At 44.2% G+C, this 17,005-nt stretch overlaps 1 protein-coding gene across 11 annotated transcripts in view; it reads left to right on the top strand.

Annotated features, from left to right (window-relative positions):
- Positions 1–17,005, top strand: part of LOC147096861 (ryanodine receptor 1-like) — a 461,451-nt gene that overhangs the window by 83,578 nt on the left and 360,868 nt on the right. For all 11 annotated transcript variants that reach the window (XM_085973559.1, XM_085973551.1, XM_085973560.1 and 8 more), the window contains 8 exons: positions 701–857; positions 2,989–3,153; positions 5,966–6,087; positions 8,452–8,638; positions 10,409–10,544; positions 13,074–13,169; positions 14,800–14,918; positions 15,320–15,453. In XM_085973559.1, coding sequence (XP_085829685.1) covers positions 701–857; positions 2,989–3,153; positions 5,966–6,087; positions 8,452–8,638; positions 10,409–10,544; positions 13,074–13,169; positions 14,800–14,918; positions 15,320–15,453 — 1,116 coding nt within the window. The remainder of the gene's footprint in view (positions 1–700; positions 858–2,988; positions 3,154–5,965; positions 6,088–8,451; positions 8,639–10,408; positions 10,545–13,073; positions 13,170–14,799; positions 14,919–15,319; positions 15,454–17,005) is intronic.

Here is a 17,005-nt window from a genome sequence, read left to right as displayed (position 1 = left end):
GCAGCAACTCGCCAAGGCTTCTTTGCCAGCACCTCCCAAACCTGCGACCTCTACCACCTAGAAGGACAAGGGCAGCAGGCGCAAGGGAACACCACCGCCTCCAAGTTCCCCTCCAAGTCACACACTATCCTGACTTAGTAATATATTGCCGATCCTTCATCGTCGCTGGGTCAAAATCCTGGAACTCCCTACCTAACAGCACTGTGGGAGCACCTTCACCACACGGACTGCAGCGGTTCAAGAAGGCGGCTCACCACCCCCTTCTCGAGGGCAATTAGGGATGGGCAATAAATGCTGGCTTTGCCAGCAATGCCCACATCCCATAAACGAGTACAAAAAAAATCTAACGATATAGAATTAGCATCCTTGTTAGGTAGGTGTATTGTCAATGTCTTACTAAATCCGTTACTTAAAATGGAAATGCTACTGCATAGTGACAACATTTTTATTTTTATACCTTTCTTTGTAGCACATTCCATTCTCATTATGACGTAGTCCTTGGGAATCAAACAGTCCATATGTTGTAATGAATCTTTATTATTATAAACGAATTATAATGTTGTATAAAATGCAATATGGAAAATTTAGATGCCAGGATCCTGTAGCTCGCTGTGAGCGGGTGAATTGTAATTTCAGTTTTTTTGAATTTTAGTTCATAGAGGTGTCGATTTTCTGAAGAATTTGATATTTTTCTCAACAGCTGGAGTGGTGGCCACATGAAATGGGGTCAGCCTTTCCGTATTCGTCACGTTACCACAGGCAAATACTTGGGCCTGGATGAAGAGAAAGGGCTTTTACTTTTTGATCTAGAGAAATCAAACATCAAAATCACTTCATTTTGTTTCCGAATCTCAAAGGTGAGAGAAAGTTGAGGAAAAAAGCAAGTTATTTCTCGGGTGCTAATTTGTGCCAAGCTTCCTAATGGGTGTACAGACTAGAAAGTTGTCACGATTCACGCCTGGTCTTTGCTGAGTTAGTTGATCTTGGATGGGGCAGCATTATTGGGGGGCTGTCCCGTCAGAGGCGAGCTGTCTAACCCGGAGGGCTCGTTTTCCACCTGCAGGCCGCCGGCCGTACATTTAATGAGGATCGGGACCTCCCGTTTGCAGAATTGAGCAGCACAAAAGGAAAATCTTTCCCCCTCCCAACACCAAGGGGGAAAAAAATCAGCCAGTGCTGCTGCTGCTGCTGATTGTGATCAACTAACCCAGGGATATGCGAGATTATTTTCATTCTGAGACGATCAAACGTGAGCTAGATCTTTGTAGGAGTACGAACGATGACCAGCTACTCACAAGTACTAACTCTCAAACCTTTCTGTTGCTTACTTACCGTAGTAGTGTAGATTCTGGCCCTCTCCTCTTTAACACCACACACTCACCTTTTACCTTCTCTCATTTCAAACTTGTTCTGTCACCTTTTCACTCAATCAGCCTCTCGGCTGCACACCAACTTTTTCTTCTGTTGCTGTCTGTGCCATTCTCGTAGCCGCCCCTCATTTCCACTTAAATATTGTGGCCTAGATTCCTCGGCCTTCTCCCGCCATATTTCCGATGGATCTCGGGCGAATGGGTCAGAAATTGCTAATGAATGTGGCAGAGCCTTCCCTCACTTTCCGATAGGCAGGCCGCTGGACTATCTTGGGTCTACTGATATGTGGGAGAGTGCATGCTAATATTAAAACGAGGGGAACACACCCTCCTTTCACTGTTTGGCCTTGCTCTTTTTCATTTTTCTTTACTCTGTCAGTTCTTAAGCCTTTGAACTGCCTAGAATGCATGGCGACTTCTGGGTAGTTACAAGAGAAATACATATTAATGGTGTAAAGCTTCCTCTGACAGACCCCATATCCAGGTTGAATAATCTGCAGGAGGTTGTTTTTCACAGCACCCAAACGCTATCCTTCTGGTTTAACGTCACCTTCTCAAAGCCAGATATGCTCAACTTGGCGACCATCTTCATCCTCAGCTTTACATTTATACAGAACACAATGGCCTAGAAATTCGGTGGCGCCCCAAATGGGGCACCAAGCTCGCCTGGGCGCCGGAATTACCGCTGCGATCGGAGCCGTTGCGCCCGCCGGAAATTCAGCTTGAGCGCCCCAAGAGGGACGCGGGGCGCTGCTCGAGGCGCCCCGCGTCCCTCTTGGGGCGCTGAAACTGAATATCGCAGCGCAACATGCCGCAGCACCATACGCTGCGCTGCGGTACTGCAGCCCTTCCTCCCCTTCTTAAGGGGGAGGGGCCTGCACCAGCGCGATGACCGATCGCGAGTGCCGGCAAAAGAGCCCGGCACTGAGAAGTGCCGGGCTCTCGGGACACAGCCGGCACTGCCCGGGGTGGGGGGGATCAGGAGGCCGGGGACGGAGGTGCTGGCAGGCGGCCACCGGGGAAAAAAAAAAAAAAATAAATAAATAAAAAAAATGGCCGCCCCGCACCGCCACCTTAATTTGCGCCACTACCGCCACAGGTAGGCCCCGTAAACCGGGCGCGATTTGTGACCGGCGTTAGAGGCGGGCGCGACCAAATATCGCGATCGGGGTGGTAGCGGGGCACTGCGCACACCGATGACGTCATCGGTGGCGGCGCAGCACTACAGGCTAACGCCGCCATTAGCGCCCCGCTAAATATCGCGGGAGGTGTGGCCAGTGGCGCTAAAGCCACTGAGTGCCCTCTTTAGGCGCTAACTGGTGGCGCAGCCCACCGAATTTCTAGGCCAATATATCTGTACGCAGTGTTACTTCTGCCTCTACTTATGTATAGTGACAATACTATAGAATTTGTTACACTGTTTGTGGAAATCGTAAAAAAGTTTTGCCCTTCTGTCCCCAAAAGGCTCTGTAGAGGTAAAAGCCATTATTGGGAACACAAATAAATAAAAGAACAATTGATAATCTCTTTCAAGTTGACAGATAGCCTTTATATAAATAAATCACATAATGTACAGTACGTTGAAGTGGGACTGAACCCAAACTCTGTACTTCCTTAGGATAAAATCGACGTAGCTCATAAAAGAGATATAGAAGGCATGGGAATCCCTGAGATCAAGTACGGTGAGTCGATGTGCTATGTCCAACATATGAACAGTGGACTTTGGCTGACTTACGCTGCAGCCGGTACCAAAACAGTCCGTTTGGGACCCTTGAGGAGGAAAGTAAGTACATGCACTTGCCAGTTTAGCATTTTGAGCTGAAGTAAGATTATGAACCTTGTTATGCATTATTGAAGTTAATATAAAAACAGAAAATGCTGGAAATACTCAGCAGGTCAGGCAGCATCTGTAGAGAGAGAAACAGAGTTAACGTTTCAGGTCGATGACCCTTGAAGGGTTAACGCTGTTTCGCATTTTCTGTTTTTCAGATTTCCAGCATCTGCCGTATTTTACTTTTGTATTGAAGTTAATATATGTTTTACCAGAGATTATTTCTGTATCTTGGAATATGGACTGGGTCTTTGCTTACATTTTAAATTTAATGAGATACATGCTCTCTGCTGGCCATTGACCACAATGCCCAGTCCTGCTCCTCTGAACCCCCAGTTTGGCTTGCGAAGCCTGCCTAGAAGCAACTTCAATGATTTTACGCATTTGACTACCCAAGTACACACCAGTGTCTATACATCTTTAATTGTATATTTGTGAGCGCCCTGACCCTGCATGCATACGGCTACTCTGGATATGAAAATGTTTGTACATTTGAGTAGCATTTACTTAGAGCAACATGGATACGTGAAATTAGCAAATGGCAGTAAGTCCTATTAAAAATAAATTGACCTCCATGTTCTGTAATATTTATCATTTTGGGAGAGGCAGAATATAACTTCTAAAAACTGTGGGGTTGAAATGTGTCACAGGCTGACCCCTGTTATATGCCCCACTTGATATTCAATGCTATTGAAGTCAATGGAACTGAAATAAAGACAGAAAATGCTGGAAATACGCAGCAGGTCAGGCAGCATCTGTGAAGAGAGAAACAGAGTTAACGTTTCAGGTCGATGACCTTTCGTCAGAACTGGAAAAAAGCAGGAGATGGAACAGATTTTTAAGCAAGTATAGGGGCTGGGAAAGGGGGGAGGGGATGAAAGAACAAAAGGGAAGGTCTGTGATAGGCTGGAAGGCTGGAGAGATTGAGAGATATTCAAGGCAAGGAGATGGTAATGGGCCAGGTTAAGAAACAAAGGATGGCTCTAGATGAAGTGTAAATTGCGCTGGCAGAATGAAGGACAGTTGCCCTGTGGGAGAGAAGAACAGAACAAAAGTGTGGATAAAATATATATATATATATGTTATGATCTGAAATTGTTGAACTCGATGTTGAGTCCAGAAGGCTGTAAAGTGCCTAATCGAAAGATGAGGTGCTGTTCCTCGAGCTTACGCTGAGCTTCCGTGGAACAATGCAAGAGGCCGAGGACGGTGAGGTCTGAGTGGGAATGGAGCAGTGAATTGGGGATAGGTTATTGACCAACATTCACTACAAGCCCACTGACTCCCACAGCTACCTGGACTACACTTCCTCCCACCCTGCCTCCTGTAAGGACTCTATTCCATTCTCCCAGTTTCTCCATCTCCGCCGCATCTGCTCTGACAATGCCACCTTCCATACCAGTGCTTCCGACATGTCTTCCTTTTTCCTCAACCGAGGATTCCCCTCTACAGTGGTTGACACGACCCTTAACCGTGTCTGTTCTATCTCCCGCACTTCTGCCCTCACCTCTGCCCCTCCCTCCCGGAACCACGATAGGGTTCCCCTTGTCCTCACCTTTCACCCCACCAGCCTCCACATTCAATGTATCATCCTCCGCCATTTCCGCCACCTCCAGCGTGATCCCACCACCAAACGCATCTTCCCCTCACCTCCCCTTTCAGCATTCCGTAGGGACCGCTCCCTCCGCAACACCCTAGTCCACTCCTCTATCACCCCCAACACCCCTTCGTCTTTGCCCGGCACCTTCCCGTGCAAGCGCAGGAGATGTAACACCTGCCCTTATACCTCCCCCCTTCCCACTGTCCAGGGCCCCAATCACCCCTTCCAGGTGAAACAGCGATTTACTTGTACTTGTTTGTACTTCTTGCAATCTAGTATACTGTATTCGCTGCTCACGATGTGATCCCCTCTACATTGGGGAGACCAAATGCAGATTGGGTGACTGTTTTGCGGAACACCTCCGTTCAGTCCGCAAGGGGAACCCGAGCTTTCGGTCGCCTGTCACTTTAATCCACCGCCCCATTCCCACTCAGACCTCACCGTCCTCGGCCTCTTGCATTGTTCCACGGAAGCTCAGCGTAAGCTCGAGGAACAGCGCCTCATCTTTCGATTAGGCACTTTACAGCCTTCTGGGCTCAACATAGAGTGAAACAATTTCAGATCATAACATATATATATATTTTTTATCCACACTTTTGTTCTGTTCTCTCCCACAGGGCAGCTGTCTTCCATTCTGTCAGCACAATTTACACTTCATCTAGAGCCATCCTTTGTCTCTTAACCTGTCCCATTACCATCTCCTTTTTGCCTTGAATATCTCTTAATGTCTCTTGATCTCTCCCGCCTTCCATCCTATCACAGACCTTCCCTTTTGTTCTTCCATCCCCTCCCCCCTTTCCCAGCCACTACACTTGCTTAAAAATCTGTTCCATTTCCTGCTTTTTTCCAGTTCTAACGAAAGGTCATCGACCTGAAACGTTAACTCTGTTTCCCTCTTCACAGATGCTGCCTAACCTGCTGAGTATTTCCAGCATTTTCTGTTTTTATTTCAGATTTCCAGCATCTGCAGTATTTTCTTTTTGTATCCGTGGAACTGAATATCGGGCATGGAGCAGAATAGGCGACTGAATCACTAACACCCATTTTCCGCTACCGGCCACGATGAATTTCTACCTCTGTATATTTTGCCAAAGACTTTTTTTTAATATAAAGTAGATCTTTCAGTCCTGACATGAATAACCGTTTAAACAAACTATGTTTTAGGCTATACTACACCAAGAAGGACACATGGATGATGCACTTTCACTATCGCGCTCACAACAAGAGGAATCCCAGGCTTCTCGAATGATCTACAGCACAAATGGTCTCTTCAACCAATTCATTAAGTACGTGTTTTCTCCTTATGTTATCTATCGGTGTATTTTTGGTTCCATTTATGGACACCGTCTTTGTCCATATGCAGAATAACTAATGGATGTAGAAAACCCCTCTTGTTACGAAGCATTTGTAACACTAGTACAGGAAACTTTGTGCTATCCGGCACCGACGGGACCGAGCTATTGCTGTTCCCTCAAAACTGCCGGACACACCAGCGTTAATGTTGAAGCATACGGAGCTTTTCATCTCCGTATCTGACAACAAACACTGTTGCTTAGCAACAGCTTCTAAACAGTCGGCCCGTACCTTGGAAGCGTCTCTGTAGCTTAGCAACAGCTTCAGAGAGACTTTGCAGAGCCTGACTGTTGGGGGGAAAAAAAGCCACGAGAAGAATAAAAACCCTAACAAAACGGCTCCTGATTTTTGCCGGTGGCTCGAGCTTGCCGGACATTTAGCCTCCGGATAACACAAAGTTTCCTGTAAATAGAAAAATAGTGCAGATGCTGGAAATCTGAGCAAAAGCAAAACATTTTGGAAACCTAAGCCGGAATTTTGCCTACCTGGGCGTGACCGGTGCGGGTGGTGTCCGTGGCGGGTCCCAACCCCGCTGCTGGCTCCATCCCGCTGTTGAAAATGAACTTACCTTAATGGGGCCTATTAAGCCTGCCCAGCGCGTTACCCAGCCCAATGAGATGGAGCGGGTCTGGTGACATCATACATGATGCGTTTTCAGCTGGGACCCTTAAAGGGACCACAGCCACATTACATTTGACATTTAATCTAACATAGTGGGTGTTGAATCTTTACAATAATATAATAAAATGAGTGACAAAGAAATATTTAAATAATATCATTAAGTAATATGCCAACTACAAATACGATCAGAACATAATTAAAGTACATTAATTGAGAAGTTATTGGTGCTTTAGTCACAAATCTATTTTTTTTAATCAGTAACTGGTACAAATAAAAGATGTGTGTGTATAGGTAATATATAAAATTACGCAGATTTTAAATGTAATTGCAAAGGGATGGATTTATAATCTTGTGCAAGTTCAGTGAAAGAGCTGCGGAAACCCTGATAAACAGTCTAATGGTGCTTATGTGTTTCTGGGATTTCTGCAGCTCTTCCGTTGAAGTTAACAATGGACAAGTGAGAGAACCTCCACAGAAATTCACCCTAAAGTCTAAGACTGAAAAATTAAATTAGTTATATTCAGGGACTGAAAGCAAATTGAACCAGTGGAATGAGTGATAAGAATAAAGTTGTTACAGTTGATGACTTGATTTAATGTGTAACTGGACAATCACAGTATACTGTGAGAAAAACCTGACCAGAAACAACACACATTTATTTAAATGGTATATATGTCATGTTTTATAGTGCAGATCAATTCACTGTAATTACTGTTGAGTTGGAAGGCAACAGCCGAGAATGGCCAGTGAAAAATGTATTTCCCTCACCATCCAGGGTAGGAGGGGCGCCTTCAGCACTCTCATCCCTTCAGGAATTTCTGAATTAACATTTACCAGTAGCTTTTCAAATAGAATCTCCATCAATCTGTTAGCTGATGTAATCAACATGTTTTTATTTTGGTTTGTTTTTCATGCTGTCAAGTAATCAGCTGGAGCAATGGCCACGGAACTCACGCCTCAGGTTGACAGACGTGGTTCCCGAGCTGCGTGAATCCCGTGGCCATGCAGGGAAATTTAAAAAGTAAGTGAAAAAAGGCTCTTAAGTGACTGTAAACTACCTGATAATTATCTCAATTGGGTTCCAAGCCGCTGCCGGTCGGGTCGGCTCCGCGATGACAGACGTGCCCGGGGGAAAGGCACGTGGGAACGAGATGACAGCGGGTTCCCAACCCATTGTCAAAAATAACAACTTTACCATCCGACCCGCTACTACCCCAGAAATTTCTGGCCATACAGAGGTCAGTCAGCATCTGTGGAGAGAATAAAGAAGTTAACATAGGGTCCGGACCCAAATTGTTAACTTATCTATTCTCTCCACAGATGCTGATTGACCTACTGTATGTTTCCAACATTTTTGTCATTTATAACACTGCCTGACATTACTAATTGGAGCATTTTCCTGAGTTCCATTATTTAATTCTGTTTGATTGTACTGGCGTCACATATTAATATGGTCTAGAATTTTTTTTTAAAGAAACCTGATCTGATCAAAGTTAATTTACATTATAGAAGTCAGTAGGATTTGTAAATGAATATTATCTTCATTTAAAAAAAAAAGGAAATTGTGACCATACACACTCATCGGGACACTAAATTGGCTGCTGACTTGTTCAGAACTGTGCTTCTTAGAATTGTTCTCCTGTGTTCATGGTATTTTTATATTCTTTTTAATGAAGAGGTCTAGATATGCTAAGTGGGAAGAATAAGCCTTCAGCTTCAGTGACCCTACCTATTGATACGATAGTGCTGAGCCTTCAGGATCTGATCAGCTACTTCCAGCATCCAGAGGAGGAGCTTGTGCACGAAGAGAAACAGACTAAGTTGCGCTCACTCAAAAACAGACAGAATTTATTCCAGGAAGAGGTAAGTTAACAAAATCTTGGAATAGGAAGAGACTATGGGGGTGAAATTGGTCTTCAGCAGTAGTGCAAAAGGAGCAATAACTAATTGGCAGTCCGTTTACACATCTCTCGATTTATTTTCCATTGATTTCAAGAAGACTAATTTCACCCCCAATACTTGTGTACTAGTAAAGCTATTAATTTGCACAATTGCCTTATTGTTGAAGTTGTGCCAAGTTCTAGATTTTAAAATTGTTACTGAAACTCAAAATAATACTCCACTCAATCATGACACCAGTGTTTATTCTCCTTACTGGTGTAAATCGTGTCTAAATGATGAAGAACTAATCCTGTCTGAATTTTAATTTGATAATGGCACTCAAATTTCTTTGGTCAGCTCACTTGGATAATTATTCAATGATCCAGGTACAGATTCGGGAAAGTGTAGGGGTGACATTCAACTTCCAACTGTGGGGGTGTGGGTTGGCGGGGGAGTGCGGGGAAAGACTGCAGCAGATCGGCTGCCAGTTAGACACTGCGCCTGATTTTCCTTTCCATTGACCGCTAAGGTTTAATTTCAACCCCCCCCGCACACACACACACCAGCGATGAGAGCAGAAAACGGTGTCTACGTGAAATTTGAAAGGATTGGACAATTGGAGGTGTGCCGCAACGAGGGGGCGAAAGTTGTAAAAGTCTTTAGATCGACTCATAAGCAGCCTTTTCAAAGGCTGAAGTGGCATGAATTAAGAAGTAAAAGGAAACCCTATGTGCGGGCTTAAGGCTGCAGCTGGCTGGTATTGTCACCTGGCTGTGCCAGTTCTGTGGTGTATGTTAGTAGGTGTTGCTTTAAAATATTGTTGATGATATCATAGTGGTTGTGCCCAATTAGGCTTTACTGACCAATGATCACTGGTGTACACACAGTACCACTTATGTAATGACATGCTGTGACTGGGGCACTGCAGAAAAGCTATTCAGAGTAAATGTTATTCAAGTTTTAGTACATATCTGCGCCATTGGCTCTGCTGGCACAACCTACCTTTAGAATTGGGACCTCCGTCTGCCAAATCAAGCTCTGGTAACCTCTGACTGCTGTTGTAGGTGTGAAGGTACCAATGGATGGGTGTAAAGCAGCTTTCATGTAGCTGAACCTGACTGGCATCCTTTTGGTGGTTCTCTTTTTTACGTGCACCTCTGATAGAGGAATTGCCATTGGGAAATCTATTAATGCCATTAATGATGCTGCGGAAAAACAACATTGCATAATTGACACACAGGCTTGTGACAACCCAAGTACCAGGAGAGAACAAATGAGGAATGACAGGCCAGAAATGTCCTCAAAAGTTCCACATTACTGTTTGTTTTGGCCTATAGATTTGCCTTCTGCGTACTACTCCCCTGTGCCTAGCAACCTTGGATGCCAGTTGTATTGTTGTCCCGCATAAGTGGCTTAGCCCGAAGGCGCGGGAAGCATAAGAACAGTGCTCCAGTGTCAATTATGAAACTTCTGCCTGTTTCAAGCAGGAGTTTTCACTGCTTTTCCATTTGGCCCTCAGAAATTAGCGTGATGCACAAAGGTAGCAGAGATCAGGCAGTACAGATCTCCGCCTATTTCTGCTATCTGTAAGCTGGTGCACACTGGCCGTTAAGGACTAGATAATCGGTCCAAGATTATCAAATTCTGTTGAATATTGCAAGGAAGCACAAATTCCACAGCCAAAGAAGCAAACTTTTATTAGATATAAAATGTAATGATTGGTAATAATTCTGCATTCTATTTTTGTTTTAGGGCATGATCCAGCTTGTATTGGATTCCATTGACAGACTGAATGTGTATAATAGTGCAGCTCATTTCTCCGAGTTTGCAGGAGAAGAAGCCGCTGAATCTTGGAAAGAAATAGTTAATCTTCTTTATGAACTGCTTGGTACGGAATTCTCACACAATGCACAGATGGAAAGACAGGAGAACAGAATTTACCATCTCTTCTGTACTCCATGATGACACTAATACAATTACCACAATATATGTAGTGATAAACACCGTTATCTGGTAGCAGTAAATCCCTGACCTAATTGTATTTCTTTTTAATAAATGATGAGAACTATTGGGCCCCTTGTCCCTTAAGATGCCCTAGAATCTAGACTTAAATGTAATTGTCAGAATGATGGAGGTGTCCTTATCTCATATAAACACTCAGCTACTAGATGAAGGCATGGGTTGACTAGTCATTGTCATCGTTTATCACTCAAACAACATCACTAAAACAGATTGTCTGGTCATTTATCTCACTGCTGTTTGTGGCACCTTGCTGTGCACAAATTGGCTGCCACTGTTCACTACATTACAACAGTGGATACACGACTTAGACGATGGCATAGAAAGTCATATATCCAAATTTGCCAATGACACAAAGATAGGCGACATTGTAGGCAATGTAGATGAAAGCATAAAAATACAAAGGGATACCGACAGACTATGAATGGGCACAACTGTGGCAAATGAATTTCAATGTAAGCAAATGTGAGGTCATCCACTTTGGACCTAAAAAGGATCGAACAGGGTACTTTCTAAATGGTGAAAGGCTAAAAACAGTGGAGGTCCATAGAGACTTGGGGGTCCAGGTACATAGATCATTAAAATGTCATGAGCAGGTACAGAAAATAATCCAAGAGGCTAATGGAATGCTGGCCTTTATATCTAGAGGACTAGAATCCAAGGGGGTAGAAGTTATGCTGCAGCTGTACAAAGCCCTGGTTAGACCACACCTGGAGTACTGTGAGCAGTTCTGGGCACCACACCTTAGGAAGGATATATTGGCCTTGGAGGGAGTGCAGCGTAGGTTTACCAGAATGATACCCGGACTTCAAGGGTTAAGTTACTAGGAGAGATTACACAAATTAGGGTTGTAGTCCCTAGAATTTGGAAGGTTAAGGGGTGAACTGATTGAAGTTTTTATGATATTAAGGGGAACAGATAGGGTAGATAGAGAGAAACTATTTCTGCTGGTTGGGGATTCTAGGACTAGGGGGCATAGTCTAAAAATTAGAGCCAGACCTTTCAGGAGTGAAATTAGAAAACACTTCTACACACAAAGGGTGGTAGAAGTTTGGAACTCTCTTCCGCAAATGGCAATTGATGCTAGGCCAATTGTTAATTTTAAATTGGAGATTGATAGCTTTTTGTTAACTAAAGGTATTAAGGGATATGGGCCAAAGGTGGGTACATGGAGTTAAGTCGCAGATCAGCCATGATCTCATTGAATGGCGGAACAGGCTCGAGGGGCTGAATGGTTTACTCCTGTTCCTATGTTCCTGAAAGTATACTTTATTGGCTTTGATGCCCTGAGATCGCGAAAGGTGCTATATAAATGCAAGTTCTTTCTTTAGCTCTTCCATGAGACCCACAGTTTTTCAATTCTCCACCCAACTCTTGCATACTGAATTACACCTCCTGGCAACCAATAATTTTCTTTACTCATGCAGTACCACTTCAAAATTGCCATTTTCACCTCGCTCCTCAAAAAGCCCATCTTTAACCTGTCCGTCCTCTCCAGGTACTGCACCAGCTCTAACATCCCTTTTAACGTGTTGGCTCCTTCCAGCTTTACAGACATCTTTCCCAAAGTTCTCTCTTTGAATAACCAGTTTCATTTCCACCTTGCTCACAGCAGCAAAGTGGCCCTAGCCAAAATTACAAATGTCATTCTCTGTGATTAGGACCACGATGCACTATCTTTACATGTCTCTGACTTTTCTGCAGTGTTCAACATGGTTGGCCATACCATCTTCCTCCTTCACCTCTCCTTTTTATTAAATTTGTTTTTGGTGTTTGGGTTACGCTGGCAAGGCCGCATTTATTGTCCTATCCTAGTTGAGAAGATGGTGGTCGGCCATTTCCTTGAAATGCTGCAATAATGATTGTGCTCCCGCAATGACGTTACTTAGGGAATGCCACGATATTGTCTTGAACACATCTGTTGTGCACTAAGTTCCGTTTGCCCATCATTTCAGTCTTTGCTGACCTACACTGCCCCCAGTGCAATGAATTTAAACTTTGTCCTCATCTTGAAATTCCTCCATGGCCAGACCACCCTACCGTTGCAACCTCCTGCAACCTTCCCACTGTAGAAAACTGATTTTTGCCATCTGCATTTACTTTCCCTTTACTTCACCATTGGTGATATAACCTTCACCTGCCTTGGCTTTATTCTCTGGAACTGCCTCCCTGAACCTGTCTGCCTCTCTACTTCTATCCCACCTTTAAAAATCATCCTTTGACCAAACTATCAGTCACTTCCAGTTCTCCCACATGGTTCAGTGTCTACTCCTTTGTTAAATTTTTGCTTCTGTAAAGCACCTTAAGATATTTTCTATGATACAAGCGTGATATAAATCCAAGTTGTTCTTGTCGCTTTATCAGTTATTATAATAATATTTTTCTCTTTGACGGATAGCTTCCCTCATCCGTGGCAATCGCAGAAACTGTGCTCTCTTTTCTGATAACCTAGACTGGTTGGTCAGTAAGCTGGATCGACTGGAGGCTTCCTCAGGTACTTTCCTGACGCATTATAGTTACAATGAACAGAGGCTCACCTTGCCGAGAATTTGTTGTGGTGTGAAGGATGTTTTGCTGTTTTGTTACTGCACAGAATTTGTTTGTAAAAAAAAAAAAAAAAGATTTTGGCTGGGAATTTCCTCAGAGCTGCTCCCCGTCCACTGACATAACCTCACTGAAGTACAGTGGAAACCTCATTTACATTTTTAAACAAACCCTGGTGGGTCTGATCGTAGCTCCGATAAAATCCCCCCATATTGGCCATGAAATTTGTCTGGAGTGGTGGGACAAAATGGGCAGTATCGGCTCGGCCCTCTGTTATACGCAGCCCCTGATATTCATTTCATCCTGATAATCGGCTTTTTTTTTTTGATACCACTTTTCCATTCAGTTTGCAGCCAATGTGGCTACCAAATTTCCTATCCCGCACTCCGCCCCCCCACAAACATGAAGATAATTATTGTTTAACCTACATTTTAGATCATTCTGCTAATGTGGCGGAGCCACCAGGGGACTCTGATCTAATGTACATAATTATCTTTAACAAATTATTAGCTACAGAAGGAATCTGTATCTTTGTTCATATTATTGCATGTACATAGCGCGGTCCCTTTAAGAATGAGACCAAACGCGATGATGTCATCACGTTGATCACATGATCCTCCAGCGGCGGGAAAACGTCATGACGTCAGGCTGGGGAACCGCCCTAGCCAGTCCTCGTGGAGCCAGCAAAGAGTACAGACCTGTAATTTAGTTCTCCTGTGTTTTCGTGTTAAACTCTGTTGAATAGCATTAAACATCGTTTATTTGATAGACTGACTCGACCTCAGTCCTTTAGTTAGGGATCTAGCCATTCCTACACTAACAAAGAAAAGACTGATACCTGGGATGGCAGGAATGACATATGAGGAGAGATTGGGGCGATTGGGCTTATATTCGCTAGAGTTTAGAAGAATGAGAGGGGATCTCATTGAAACTTATAAAATTCTAACAGGACTAGACAGACTAGATGCAGGAAGGATGTTCCCGATGGCGGGGGAGTCCAGAACTATGGGTCACAGTCTAAAGATAAGGGGTAAGCCATTTAGGACAGAGATGAGGAGGAATTTCTTCACCCAGAGAGTGGTGAACCTGTGGAATTCTCTACCACAGAAGGCAGTCGAGGCCAATTCATTAAATAAATTCAAGAAGGAGTTAGATATATTTCTTAAGGCTAAAGGGATCAAGGGATATGGGGAGAAGGCAGGGACAGGGTACTGAGTTTGGATGATCAGCCGTGATCTCATTGAATGGCGGAGCAGGCTCGAGGGGCCGAATGGCCTACTCCTGCTCCTATCTTCTATGTTTCTATGTTCGTGCATTCGCCGTTCCTGTACTCCAACATTGGCAGACATGCCTACTGCCACCTAGACCCCACTCTCTCAAATTTCCCCCTAAAGCCCTCTATCTCTTGACCTCCCACTCCTTTAAGACCTTTCATAAAACCCACCTCTGACTAAGCTTTTTGTCACCCCTCCTAATATCTTCTTTAGTTCTGTGTTCATTTTTTCCGTATACTGCTGTGAAAGAAGCTATATTATTGCAAATTGTTGTTGATGTATATTTGGTGCCATGTGATGCTATAGGTATCCTGGAAGTGCTGTACTGTGTTTTGATTGAAAGCCCTGAGGTTCTGAACATCATAACGGAAAACCACATCAAATCAATTATCTCTCTGTTGGACAAACATGGACGAAATCACAAGGTATGTACAATAATGAAGGCTGCTAATGCAGGACTAGTGATAAAATGAGGAATACATTCATTCTTCAAATCTTGTCGCCCTCAAAAATGGTAATAGGAACAAGGGCACAAGAATCACTGCTTGGGACATCTATAATATGTTCTCATTTTTCTGCTCTTCCAAATCAAAGCCAGTTAAGCTTAAACAGAATCGCACTCACCTGCATGTAAGCTATTTGGCTGAATAAGCTCATCCCTTTTTGATGGATCAAACTCCACGTACCCAGCTAAATGTTCTACGATGGAGACTGCCTTCAGTACTTCCATGTCGTCTTATCCGCTAAGTCTGTAATCGAGCCACTCAAAAAATGTCTTCAGCTCCCAAGCAAAACTCTCGAGTTGAAATGTGTACACTTTTTGCAGGTGCTGGATGTATTGCGCTCTCTCTGTGTCTGCAATGGCGTGGCTGTACGATCCAATCAAAATCTTATTACGGAGAATCTACTTCCGGGTCGTGATCTAATGCTCCAAACCAGCCTGATTAACTATGTCACCAGGTATAACCCTCAAATGCTCAGAAAATTGCTGAACTTGTACACTGCTTCAATTAATTTGAATGGTTTTTTTTTCTACCACATCTTTTTTTGTCCCTGACTTCAAGCTAAATACATTTATTAAAGCTAGTAGTCCAGAATTGGGGGCATGCAACTGTGCTGTAATTCTCGGAGTTTGAGCGCATATTTAGGGGCAAAATCTGGATCCGTCAGGTTTCCGCCCCTCGATAAAAGAGAATGTACAGGAAACTTTCGTTTAACCGGAGGTTAAAAGTCCAGAAAGCTCTATCTACCGGCAAAATTCAGGAGCCGTTTTCTATAAGTTTTTTTACTTCTCGTTGCTTTTTTTTCCCCCAGTCAGGCTCTGCAAGGTCTGCAGCTAAGCAACAGCTTCAGCTAGAGACGCTTGCAGCTGCAGCCGACTGTTTTGAAGCTGTTGCTAAGCAACAGGGTTTGTTGATTCACACGGAGCTGAAAAGCTCCGTATGTTTTAACATTAGCGCTGGTTTATACGGCAGTTTTCATCTAACGGCACCAGCTCGGTCCCGTCAGTGCCGGATACCAGAAAGTTTCCTGTAATTACTTTCTGTGGGGGCGGGGGGGGAAGCATGGTCATTCCTCTGCCTGCCCCTGATACGTTGTGTTGCGCTAGCAGTTTCCGGAAGTGTTCCCAGGAATTTCATCTGAAATGTCCCAATATGCCCAGTGGAACCTATGTCTGCTGAGTGCAGACGTCGGCCATGTATTATTGGGCCAAAGGCTAATGGCAATCGATTCCAGAAAGATGAATTGCCATTGAAATGGTCCCTCTGCCTCCTTTCTTTGACCAAATCCAGGCCTCAGAGTCTCCCTCGCTCAGCGACAGACACTGATGATGCCCTCAGGTTGTATGGAACCAGCATCTCAAGACTGAGCTTTAAACATCCAAGGCAACTGATGGAGGCCTCATTGCAGTTTCTAGTGGGTTACCCTGGCTCACGGTAGGGATTATGCATATGATCTTGGGCAACAACCCTGGTGAGCGCTGGTGAATGTCTTCTGAAGGGGAAACTGTCTTTTGAAGTTTCTCTAATCTGAATGGCATTGTGTTTGGACCTCTCCTAAGTTGTGTAGAGGATGGTTCAATTGGAAGAAAGAAGGCGGCCCTTGTTTCCATGTACAGGAAACTTTCGTTGATCTGGAGGTTAAATGTCCGGAAAGCTCTAGCTACCGGCAAAATTCAGGAGTCGGTTCAGATCACTTTTTTTCTTTTCGTTGCTTCTTTTCTCCAGTCCTGGCTCTGCAAGCGTCTCTGTAGCTAAGCAACAGCTTCAGCTAGACGCTTGCAAGCTGCGCCGACTGTTTTGAAGCTGTTGCTGAGCAACAGGGTTTGTTGCTTCACACGGAGCTCTGAGCCCCGTATGTTTTAAACATTAGCACTGGTTTCTACGGCAGTTTTGATCTAACGGCACCAGCTCGGTCCCGTCGGTGCCGGATAGCAGAGAGTTTCCTGTATGTTTTTTCTGTTCCTCTCCCAAAGGGAGTATGTGCTCTCCATCACGTGATAAAATGTCAG

Source organism: Somniosus microcephalus, chromosome 34 (assembly GCF_052327205.1).
Source record: "Somniosus microcephalus isolate GS21.2 chromosome 34, FLI_Smic_1.0, whole genome shotgun sequence".
NCBI lineage: Eukaryota > Metazoa > Chordata > Chondrichthyes > Squaliformes > Somniosidae > Somniosus > Somniosus microcephalus.
This window is presented reverse-complemented; position numbering and strand designations above follow the sequence as displayed.